The sequence below is a fragment of the Pelophylax lessonae genome, assembly GCF_965119305.1.
Source record: "Pelophylax lessonae genome assembly, chromosome: 8".
Classification (NCBI taxonomy): Eukaryota; Metazoa; Chordata; class Amphibia; order Anura; family Ranidae; genus Pelophylax; species Pelophylax lessonae.
In genome coordinates, this window is record NC_138775.1 from 86,938,096 (window position 1) to 86,950,984 (window position 12,889).

General features: G+C 43.6%; 1 protein-coding gene across 4 annotated transcripts in view; it reads right to left on the reverse strand.

Annotated features, from left to right (window-relative positions):
* Positions 1–12,889, reverse strand: part of CHL1 (cell adhesion molecule L1 like) — a 261,925-nt gene that overhangs the window by 69,181 nt on the left and 179,855 nt on the right. For all 4 annotated transcript variants that reach the window (XM_082265850.1, XM_082265848.1, XM_082265851.1 and 1 more), the window contains 4 exons: positions 12,473–12,595; positions 10,509–10,679; positions 7,516–7,630; positions 4,680–4,864 (listed from right to left, as the gene is read on the reverse strand). In XM_082265850.1, the coding sequence (XP_082121976.1) occupies positions 4,680–4,864; positions 7,516–7,630; positions 10,509–10,679; positions 12,473–12,595 (594 nt within the window). The remainder of the gene's footprint in view (positions 1–4,679; positions 4,865–7,515; positions 7,631–10,508; positions 10,680–12,472; positions 12,596–12,889) is intronic.

The following is a 12,889-nucleotide window of genomic DNA, read 5'->3' on the forward strand; positions in this document are numbered from 1 at the left end:
GGATCCCGAAGTGACCAGCCATCGGGTGGTCATGACACAGTCCTAGGATGGACACACGAGCACTTTCTGGAACGAAAATTTGATCCCCTCTCCATAGCAGTCCATTTCTGGGTACCAGTATAGTTCCAGCAGGATGGGGAGCATTTACTGTGGCTTGTCTCAGAGCGGTAAGAAGGTCAGACTGTAATAGCAGAAAGTTACCTTGGGTTAAGATGGTGTCAGGTACAATGGTTTCTTTAGAACTGTCGTACATTCGAGAGAGAGCATCGGGTTTCGTATTCTTGGAACCCGGTCGGTACGTTATATGGAACGTAAATCTGGAAAAAAAAAGTGCCCACCTTGCTTGGCGAGGTCTCAGGCGTTTGGCCGTCCTCAAATACTCCAGGTTCTTATGATCCGTGTAGATGAGTATGGGATGTGCCGCCCCTTCCAATAGATACCTCCACTCCTCCAGGGCGGTCTTGATGGCAAGGAGCTCCCGATCCCCTACATCATAGTTTCTCTCCGCAGGAGAAAGCTTACGGGAGAAGAAAGCTACCGGATGAATCAGGTCCTTGAGACCTTGACGCTGGGAGATGACTGCTCCTACTGCGATTTCCGAGGCGTCAACTTCAAGGATGTAAGGCAGGGCGGGATCCGGGTGGCTGAGGATAGGAGCAGAAGTAAACAGCTCCTTCAGGGCTGTAAATGCGACTTGCGCCTCGGGAGACCAGTGGAAGCGGGTACCTTGTTTGGTGAGCAGGGTAATAGGGGCGATGATGGAAGAGAACCCCTTGATAAATTTCCTGTAGAAATTTGCGAATCCTATGAAACGCTGAATCCCCTTTTTATCCACCGGTGCGGGCCAATCCAGGATGGCGGAGACCTTCTGAGGGTCCATTTTAACCCCTTCAGAGGAGATTATTAACCCGAGGAATTGGATACTCTGCTGTTCAAATTCGCATTTCTCGGGTTTTGCGTAGAGCCTGTGTAGCCGGAGTCGGTGGAGTACCTTTTTAACATGTTCTCGGTGCTGGGCCAGGGAGGAAGAGAAGACCAAGATATCGTCCAGGTAGACAATAACAAAGATGTCCAGATAGTCTCTGAAGATGTCGTTGACGAAGTGCTGGAAGGTGGCCGGGGCATTGCAGAGCCCGAAAGGCATCACCAAATATTCATAATGCCCGAATCGGGTGCGGAATGCTGTCTTCCATTCATCCCCCTCCCTAATACGGACCAAATTGTAGGCTCCCCGTAGGTCCAGTTTGGTGAATACAGAGGCGGTTCTTAGTCTCTGGAAAAGTTCAGGAATCAAGGGTAGGGGGTACCGGTTTTTGACCGTAATTTTATTTAACTCACGGTAGTCCACACATGGCCGAAGTGAATGGTCTTTTTTCTCCACAAAAAAGATCCCAGCTCCTGCCGGAGAAGTAGAGGGTCGGATGAATCCCTTCTCTAGATTCTCCGTCACATAGTCTTTAAGGGTACCCAATTCTCGTTCCGATAAAGGAAAGATACATCCGAAAGGGATCTCGGCCCCCGGAAGCAATTCAATTGGACAATCATAGGGGCGGTGGGGGGGTAAGGTCTCAGCCCCCTGTTTACTGAAGACATCCAAGTATTCGTGATAAGATACTGGGACAGAGGAACGTATCTCCTTATCAGCGTCCATACAGAGTAGGGTGCTAGGAGCACTATGGCGTACTGGCAGGCAATGATTCTGGCAGTAAGGGGACTGGAACTTGACGTCTCCAGAAGTCCAATTAATCTGCGGGTTGTGCGCCTGCAACCAGGGTAACCCCAGAATAACGGGAAACAAGGGAGAAGAGATGGCATCCAGGCATAACAACTCCTTGTGCCCTTCGAGAGTGGCCACAGGCAATGGAGGGGTTTCTTGGGTAACTGGCCCAGACTTGATGTGGGACCCATCTGCTAGGAAGATGGAGAGTCCCTGCGACTTGGGTCGAAGTGGGATGCGTTGATGGGCAGCAAAGGTAAGATCAATGAAGCAGCTGCATGCCCCGGAATCAATAATAGCGGTGACCGGGATCGGGCCTTCTGGGAGCTGAAATGAGATAGAGAGAGCCAGGTGAGTGGTATTGTTGACAGAGACTGGATAACTTGAGGGGGATATAGAAAGACGCTTACGCATCTTTGCTGGGCATGAGCGTACAAAGTGTCCGGCCTCTCCGCAGTACAGGCACAGGTTGTTCTGACATCGTCGTGAGCGTTCTTCTGTTGATAAGGAAGGACGCATAAGCCCAAGTTGCATCGGCTCCGACGTATCCGATTCAGAAATAAGCGGAGCAGTGTTGCTGGAATGGGCACCAGAGGAGAAAGTGTGGACGGGATTAGGAACCTGTGGCAACATCCAGACTGGGCGGGTCTGCTGCGTGGACCTCTCTGCTCTACGTTCACGGAGCCGGCGGTCTATCTGTATGGCCAGGGTGATTAATGCCTCCAAGGTCTCGGGTATACCCACTCGGGCCAGTTCATCTTTCAAGTTTTCTGAAAGACCCAGGCGGAACTGATGTCGCAAGGCTGCGTCGTTCCAGTGAGTGTCCGTACTCCAATGCCTGAAGTCAGTGACGTAATCCTCTACGGCTCTACGGCCCTGTTGAAGTGAAGTAAGCGCGGTTTCTGCGGTAGCAGTGCGCTGCGGGTCTTCGTATAACTGCGCCATTGCGTTAAAGAAAGTCGTCATGGAGTCCGGCTGGTCATTGCGCTCTTCAAGCAGGCGGTGAGCCCAGGACTGAGGTTCACCTTGAAGCAGGGATATGATGAACCCCACTTTGGTTGCTTCCAAGGAGAAGGTTCGGGGTTGCAGGGAGAAGTACAGCTCGCAGGCATTGCGGAAGGCTCTAAACTTGCTCCGATCCCCAGAAAACCTTTCCGGCGTAGGGACCCTTGGCTCAGGAGGCAGCATCACCACGGTCGGACCGGAGGGAGCCATGGAAGCAGCAGAAACTGTAGGGTTCGTGGAGGGGGTCAGGGACTGAACACGCCCCTCCAGCTGGGTATAGCCCTCTTGCAGGGACTTAACGGCTTGGGTAAGGGCCGCAAGGTGCTGGCAGATGTCATCCATAGGAGAGGCTCCTCTAGCAGGCTCAGTCTTGGCTGTGTTGTACTGTCACGGGGTAACGTGGCAGAGCCTGACGTAAGAGGAGTGGCTTACCGGGTAACTGGCGTGGCACAGGTTCACCAGAGGCGCGGAGTCTAAGTGTAAGCCGGTCTTCACCAGGGCCCCAGAAGGTGGGGATGGATTTGGCTGCTTGCTAACACCAGGTCGCGGCCCCCCGGATTCCCTGGGAGAGCCAGGAACAGATCCAGGACCAATAGCCGGTAGCAGGTAAACAGATCAGGACGAGACAGGAGGATAGTCAGGACAAGCCAAGATCAGGGCGGGCAGCAGGTAATCAGAATCCAAAGACAAGCCGGGTCAGGTAAACAGGAACAGCAGATATAACAGGCACAGGATACAGGAGAGCTGAAGACAACACAGCAAAGTGCAGTGCTGCTGGGCTGTTTAAATAAGGCAGCCTGTTTGCCAATTACAGCAATTAGTCTGCTCTAGGTTAACCCTTTAGGAGACTCATGACAGCACATCAGTGTGCTCAGGAAGCATTCCTAACAGCGCCTGCGCAGGGTATTGAGTCTCTGACAACTGTCCAGCCACAGAAGATTTCAGCCTCACAGGGGTGTAACTACAGGGGTCACAGGGGTCGCAATTGTGACCTGGCCCCATGCTTCAGGGGCCTATGTGGCTCCCCTGTACACCTGGATAAGAGAGGCAGTGTAAAGAGGAACTGATACCCTCCAGAAAAGCCTGCCTCCCCCCTCCTGCAGGCATTCAGTGGCTGTGGCTTTAGAAGAAAAATTAAAGAGATTGGTTTCTCTATATACTGCTCCCACTGCCCCTCCTATCCAGTTCCTCATCTTTCTTCTTCCCCCTAGGCCCCTGTGTGCCCCCCCGATTGTCCCCCACAGCTCTGCTGGTTTCTCCCCCCTCTCCCGCTGACTGCTACAGGGTATGTGTCAGGATGGAGAACAGGGAAGGGGCTGGTAAAAATGTAATTTACCGGCCCTTTCCTTTTCTGAATGGACAAACAGCTGTGTTTACTATGCTTCACTTTGTGAATGAACAAGAAGCTCTGTACAGAGCTTTTCCTGTCCAATCATTCTGTGCAGCTGAGGCTGCAGAGATGGAGATTGAGGGCTGTGTCCCCAGCTTCTTTCTCTGTCTCAAAGGTGAAACATCAGAGGTCTGCTTAGACTCCTGATATTTCACCAAAGCCCCCAAATGGGGCTCCTTAAAAAATTGTAAATAATTACAAAAAAATATAATTGTAAAGAAAAACAAATAAAATTGCAAAAAATAATAAAAAAAAAAAAAATTACTGACACCAGTGGCGGAACTATCAGGGTGGCAAAGGTCGCACTTACCACTGGGCTTGAAAGAACAGGTTCCAGCCAGGCAGGCCCTTCATTGTTTCTTGCATCGGGCACTGAAGGTTCTAATTATACCTCTGCAGCCACTCATAGAGTTTTACAGGCTGCTGATAATGGGGTTGAAAAGCGTGTCTGTGTCTCCTGCCAGCACGAAAAAATGCTCAAGCCCAATAGGTAGTCTTAATAATTAAAGCAATTTCAAATTCTTTTTGAACAATCTGAATGGACTAACACTCTTTGAAAATATGTACCTTCTACATGAACATGAAAACTGCGATGAGTAGAGCCCATTTGATTTTTGGCATCACAGTGATATGTTCCTTGATCTGCTTTAGTAACCTCCTTAATTTTAAGAATCTTCCCAAAACTTTCTGTTACTACACGATACTTTAGAGCATCTTCTCCATCTTTTCTCCAGTGGATAGTAGGTGTTGGTCTAAAAACATAATGGTAATAATAATAAATAGTTAACAAATGCAAATATATATATATATATATATATATATATATATATATATATATATATATATGTTTATTTTCTTGCATTAGATATCTGTTGTTGTCCAGCTGTAGACTGAAATGTGCATGGCATGGCAGTTATATATACTGTATGTACCCGGGAATAAAAAGAGAATGTCCATATTATGACACCTTCTCTATGAAGTGAACCTACCTTACAAAATGGGAGGATAACACATGAATAATTAATTTAACAATTAGGTAACGAAATCCAAACTGCACTTACACCTACCATTTGGTACATTTTATGATGGTGCATTTGTCATCCCCCGCTCTGCCTTCACTTCCCTTACTAGTTGCCTTCCTATTGTCTCTGCTTGTTGCTACCTTAAGAGCAACCAATGAACACTGCGCTAACCTTTGCAACTGGTAATACATATTTACCATTATTATTTGCTTTCAATAAAGCCTGCATAATTTATTTATTATTCTTAAGCCCCAATGAAGGAGGCAGGGTTTGGCCCTCAAAAGTACTGGCTTACTTGAACAGTCTTCCACCTGACTTTACAAACCAAGGCAACCTTGGCAAAACCTTGGTTTGTAGAACTGTCAATCCAGTGTCCAGTCATCCTATACAAATACTACTTTCATATTTTTGGATAGTAACAGTAATAAAAGACTTTCAGGATTCCAGTACTACCTATCCATGCCCCCAAATGCCTCTTGTGAGGGTAGGTAAAAGGAGTGCCCAGTATCTAATTGGAAGTAAAATAGAGGGGAATAAATGGTTGTTATATTGAAAGTGGCAAAGCATGATAAAAACAACGCTTTTGGGGGAACAGAGACTCCCCCTTCTTCAGGGCTGCTGCTGTCTGCTATGATGGAGGAGATGTACCCAAACTGGTGTGTCTCTGACACTGGAATCTGAAAGGTTGTTGTGTACTCCAGCAGTGGCAGAATGGAGAGAGGCAGTTTGAGCCAACTAGTCCCTCAAAAGGGCTTACCGCCACCTTTCTGCAAAGTTGGGTCGGATCCATAGGGAGTGAAGTCTCCCAACATGCCCCAAACCATTACCCACTCACAGACCCTCAACGGAGTGAGTCAGTCCAGCGTGGTCTCCCACCTGGAAGAGCTACCCAAATGCCTCCTGTCACAGTCAGTCCTTGCCACCTGCTCAAGCCCCCATCACACAGTCATCTCTTTCTAACTTCAGCCTCAGAAGGGAACCCTATAGCTACTTGCCTAAACTACCAATAAGGGCCACCACCCAGCTATAGAAGAATGATAGAGAAGAGGAAAGTGACTCTTGATTTCCTGTGACAAAGCCCACTGAAAACAGGGCTTTGTTTTTGGGATATCAAGTGAACCTGTTACTATACCTCGAATTGGTTAAATACAGGTTTAAGGTAACATAAGCCGATTTTTTATCTCTTTATTTAGACCTTGCACGTCAATAGGGACTTCTGTGTCTGTTTACGCAGCATACACAAACAACAAGTCCACCAAATCCTGCGTAATCTTTGTCCAGTTTCTCACACGCTCGCCTCTCTTCTGCTGATGGTCTGGTCCCACACCTTTTTGCGAGTAGGCCATCTATCCCCCCCCCCCCCCCGAAAATGGGCTGTGTCCTTCTATGGCTTCAAGAACTCGGTGTCAGCAAACTCAAACATTCCAAGATATTGCAGGATTTCACGAGCAATGGAAAATACAGCCTCCTGGGATATATGACATAGGTATCCCAGTAGGCAGAGTGAGGACAAAGTAAATGTCACCCTATCTTAGGTGTGAATTAACCACTTGCCGACCGCTGCAAGTACATATACTGCGGCGGTCAGCCCCGGCCAGGCAAAGTGACGTATATATACGTCACTAGCCTGTCACCGGCTTTTGATTACTGCAGTAATGTCACTGGTAACCCCAAAAGTGTAACAAATGTCAGTCAAGGGTCCGATCTGTCCGCCGCAATGTCGCAGTACCGCAAAAAAAATTGCAGATCGCCGCCATTACGCGTTAAAAAAAAAAACACCAAAAATGACAAAAATCTTTCCCTTTGTTAGTAAATGCGATAATTTTTGTGCAAACCAATCAAAATACGCTTTTTGCGATTTTTTTTTTACCAAACATATGTAGCATAAAACAAATTGGCCGAAAATGTTAAAAAATTTTGATTTTTACATTTTTTTGGGGGAATTTCATATAAAAAAGTTTGAAAAATATTGTTATTTTTTGCTCATTTTTTGTTTCTAGCGCATGATCAAAAAATCGCACAGGTGATCAAATACCACCAAAAGAAAGCTCTGTTTGTGGGAAAAAAAGGACGTCAAATTCGTTTAGGTACAGCGTCGCACGACCGCGCAATTGTCCGTTAAAGCCACGCAGTAAAAAATCGCAAAAAAAACCCTGGTCAGGAAGGGGGTAAAATCTTCCGGGGCTTAAGTGGTTAAGGAAGTGGGAGGGTGCTAACCGAACTATTCTAAAAAAAAAATTATATTTTTGTAATAGATAAAAAAAGAAAAACTCTGCTTTTTAGTCGGGGGGGGGGGGGGGTTGAAGAGATAAGAGATAATTTTGGCTAATAAAAGTAGCAGATAAGGATTGTGATAAAACATTTTTTTATGTAGAGCTTACAATCCTTCCGCAATGCACTCTAGCAGCAATACTTCGCCTTTCAGCACAACAATAGGGTTGTTTGCTCCTCCTTGAGTTGTTAATATTTTTGGAACTCGATTTTTTAATATGCCATCTAAAAAAAAAAAAAATCTTATTAGCAATCATTTGAAGGTAATGAACAAACCGTAATTTTCATCAGTTCTCTGCTGTGTGCTTGTAATGTATTATCAAATACAATGTATATACTTCATGAAAAAGAACACAGTGTATATGAGTTCATCATTTACTAAAACTTTGTATTTTGGACACCTGAAATACATAATCAGAATAAATAACCTACATTAATGTGATCTAAAAGTGCCTAAAATCTGTACTTAAATTACTCACAAAACAAGAGCGCTAATATAAAGAAAAAAAGCAAAAAAAGCACAAATATGGACATATGTAATATAGGGCTGCTATTACTTACCTCTTCTAAAAATATAAATTTACTGGCTGTCATGCTGATTCCATGAATTCAATACTTTCAAATTATTACATTCAGAACAAGAATGGCAATCAGGAGTTCTGACTTAATCAACACTTGTGGGAGAGTTGAATGCTTGTGTCCCCCACCAACTATTGTGGTTCCATGCCCCAGCACCTACATCACACTGGAGTTGAGTTACTAAAACTGGAGAGTACAAAATTTAGTGCAGCTGTGCTTGGAAGTCAATCAGTTTCTAATTTCGGTTTAAATTGTTCAAATAAAGTGGTTCTAAACGCAGAAGGTTTCTTTAAATTTTAATGCATGCTATGTATAAACATTCTGTGTGCAGCAGCTACCCTCAGCTCCCCTAATACTTACTTGAGCTCCTTCTTCATCCAGCAATGTTGCACGAGAGATTCAGCAGTCTGGGACTCTCCCTCTTGATTGGCTGAAACACACAGCGGGAGCCATTGGCTGCCATTGCTGTCAATCAAAGTCAGTGAGCCAATAGGGGAAAGAGGGTGCAGGCCAAATGGACATACAGAGCATCGACTCGCCATGGGTGCCCCCCATAGTGAGCTGCTTGTTGTGGGGCACTCGGCAGGAGGGAGGGGCCAGAAACGCCTGCGAGGGACCTGATATGAGGAGGATCTGAGCTGCTCTGTGCAAAACCACTGCACAGAGCAGGTAAGTATAACATGTTTGTTATTTTTATATATTTAATTTAAAAAAAACTTTAAGTATAACTTTAAGCTTTGACAAAAAAAAAAAAAGTGAAGCTGAATGGTTTCTATGCAGAGCTGCACCAGGTTTTGTACTCCCTAGTCTCTTTAAACTCTGACTTTTTAATCTGACCTCGGAATGTACTGATGTCAAAGAGAATTCAAGCAACTAGCATTTTCAGAAGGAGGTCAGCAATTTCAGACTTGATCTTTTCTGTCCTCTGCAGTCATTGCCTGTCTATGTGCACTTAGTCCAGTGCTGGCTGAATGTCATTGATCTGAGTGGCCTTCATGATAATTACATAAGTGGAATTAGGGGAGGATGTTAATTAGGAAGAGCGCTTACAAGCGCTTGATTTATTCTCCCTGGAGAGGAGACGCTTGAGAGGGGACATGATAGCAATTTACAAATACCTCAATGGTGATCTGAGCATAGAAAAAAAAGGATTTACTCGCAAGGATTGCATGAGGACTTGAGGCCATACAATGCGATTAGAGGAGAAGCGTTTTAATCTCAGGCAACACAGGGGGTTCTTTACTGTTAGGGCTACAAGACTGTGGAATTCTCTGCCACAAAAGGTAGTTACTGCGGGAAGTATGGCTACTTTCAAAAGACTCTTGAACGTACATCTCAAGGATCAGAACATTCAGGGGTATGAGAAATGATTACGGCCACACACACCTACACAGGTTGAACTGGAAGGACTATTGTCTATATTCAACCTCAACTACCATGTAACTATGTAACTATGAATGTGCCTGCACTATGAGCACAGCAGTTTATAGTAACCACTGGAAGCACATGTAACTGACTGACAACACAGGAGGGCTATTGGGAGGCAGGGACAGAGCATTGCCACTGAATAAGAGGACGTGCTTTAACAAGAACCTTCATGAAAGGATTACTACGTTTTATTTTTTTAAAAGTTGCATATTTAAAAGTATTGAAAATTTATTTTAAATGACAACAATACGTTTAAAATGGTATGACATTTTAAAGGATTTGGTTTAGATCCATTTTAATGGCAGAATTAGAGTTCGGTGGTGAAATCACAGGAATAATGGGATTACCCCAAGATGTCTTGGAACACTCCAGTGTGAAACTGTGCCAGAGTGATGTTTGAATGGAATCCCCAAGAGATATAAAATGCCAACAGATAACTCTTCCCCTTATCTAGACTAGATATCAATTTTGAGCAGATGCACAGTATAAATTTAAGAAAAGTTAAGTGGAACTTAACTCTCTCAATCAACATTGATTATTTTTAATCTTAATACTGTTAATAATAGGAAATAGATAGAAAAGTACAGCATATCATATTAAAAAATGTTATACTTTTTTTTTTACATTTCTTCAGTTACTTTCTGGTTTTCAGGCCTAGACAAATGATGTCATACATCCCAGGAGTCTTCAGGAGGGGCTTTCCCATCAAAGAACACCCTAAAGCCTGAATGCCCAAGTTAAGGGCAAATTGATTCCAGGAAGTAAATGCTACATGAATCATCTGCCCTTACTCAAGATGGCTGCGGCCAGAAATGCTAGGGGGGTGTTTTTCAAAGAGTTTTTCAAGAGTTTGTTTTGAATATTAAAAATGAATGCAATAGCATTTTTGGTTTGTGGTGCTCAGATGCAGTGTAGTTCTGCTTTCAGTTTGACAAACCACTAAAAAACATTCTTATAAGCAATGTGATGTTGCCAAAATTGAAATGGTAAGTGTTTGAAACTTCAATGCAATTTCTCACTAGTTTAGAATGGTCTGTCAGCTTGAGTTGGGTTACGCATCAAACTTTTGATTGAAAACTTAGGAAAACTTTCTTACTGGTAAGGATTTTGAGGCTAATGGGTGTCCTCTGTGCCATATGCCTGATCCTGGAGAAAGCGGCAAGGCAGGAATAATTTGTTAGGCTGTCTGTTTGAGTCACATGTGAAAAATACAACTTCCCATCAAGTCCAACTGACACACGTTTGCTCTGAGTGATGTGACGAAGATCTGAAATTAAACCACCAGTACATGATAAATTATATGTTTTCCAAACATGCATACATACATTTGATGCTTTCCAAAGGTATTTCACATGGATTAAAATAATTGTACACATTTCAGGCCAGTGGATACCGAAAAACAACTCTCTGGAGAAGCTTACTTATCGTGTACTTGCTTTTTAGGTATGGGGAACATTTGTCCCACAACTCATTATTTCACACAACATTTTAAAGCAAAACTAAAGTACCCTAATTTCCTTACACACACTCTAAAATTACAACTTAAAATTGCATACTTGCAAATCTGTGTTACCTTTTATATGTCATATCCTTTATACTGTATGTCACCTTGCCCAGTCTGTTCATCAGACTTAATGGGAGGCGATAAAGGCGTGGTACCATTCATTCCCTCAGAGAAAGTTTACCACAGGCACAGTTTTTTTAAAATATATTTTCTTGCCAGAAACTAGTGTGTAATAAGCAGGGGTTTTTTTCAGCAGGAACGCGGGGGAACGCAGTTCCGGCACCTCCAGCACCTCCAGCACTGAATGTATGTATGTAATAGCAAGGGGTGTGGGGTATGTTGGAAGGTCCCTTGATGCCGGCTGCTTGGGGATCTATTGTCAGTGGTAGGGATCGGTTATTGTGTGAGGGTCTATTGTTGCTGCTGGGGGGGTCTTATGTTGTTGGTAGGGATCTCTTGTTGAGGTAGGGGTCTATTGTTGGCTGATCTATTGATACTGGTTGCTGGGAAAGCCGTTGTTGCTACTGGAGGGAGGTCTAATGTTGCTGGGGTGGATCTTTTGTTGCTGGGTGAGGTATTTTGTTGTGCGTGGGAGGTGGGTAGGGGATGGAACCAAGGGACAGTGCTCAGAGGTGGGTAGTGAGTGGAGACAAGGGGTCACTCAGAATGGGGGAGTTCCTGCACCTATTCTCTGAGAAAAAAAGCCCTGGTAATAAGGCATTTTACCCCCCCCCCTACTCTTTTTAAGCCCTTTGTTACTTGTTAAAAAAAATGCAGCTGTCAAAAAATGGGAAGGTAAAAAAAGATTGAGAGGACTTGGACATGCTGCCCTGTGCAGTGATGGTATCTGCATTGTATGCAAATATAGGAGCATAATAACATATTTATAGGAAAGCCCTTTGACATTTGGGCTGTAAAGCTTACAGAGCTGAAGCTGAAAATAGAAAATCACAAATCCTGCACTATGTCTGCAACAGCAGCTTGGAGACCCTCTGGATAAGCCACAAGACAAACAGTTTTGGATTTTTATCTTGATATTTTAAATGGTATGTATAAAAAAAAAATACTTCTGCATAAATACCACTCCAAATATATCTGTACGGACGCAAACAGTGTTTAGAACCTTGGGTAAAGGAATGAACAAATCGTACTACCAGGTGTTGTTATATAGGTAAAAATAGGATATCAAAAAAACTTTAAAGCTCTACAAAAAAAAAAAAAAAAAGGCATTAGGTTTTTTTTTTTAAACAATTTCTAAAAAGCCAGTTATTATTTAAGAGATATATTACCGTATATTTCGGCGTATAAGACGACTGGGTGTATAAGACGACCCCCCTAATTTTCATCTACTGGTAATACTTATACTTAGGTTACCTTGGAGATATTATACTCGGCGTATAAGACGACCCCTCATTTTTGGGCGATTTTTTTGAGGTTCAAAAGTAGTCTTATACGCCAGAAAATACAGTATTTATGAGATAATATTCCACCTAACAAAGAGAATATCTATGAACATAAAAACAAAGTACGGTAGGCTGCAGACTATGAGTTGTTACCAGGTGTCATCCAGTGGACGGAAACTGGTGGGATGCCAGCAGGTGGATCACAACTTAAAACAGCAGGGTCCCCTTCTTCTAACTCCAGTGGTGGGATTTCCTCTTTGGGAAATTTAGGATCTCCTGTAGGGTATATATATGTTAAATGTAAATTTGTAGCAAAAAAAAAAAAAGAATTTCAACTTTACCTGTTGACTGATGCAGTCCCATTTTAAAAAATTCTTATACATTAAAAATAAAAAAAGACAAGTCATGTATGATGCATAGCTATTAACTGAACAAGTATGGTAACTAAGTCCTGCTACCAAGTTTTATGTTTTTCCTGCATGTTGGTGCGCAGTTCAAATAGAGCAGCAATACTTCTGTGTCCATTCCTGGGACCTGAGCAACAGAAATACCTCACTTGTCACTGTGGCA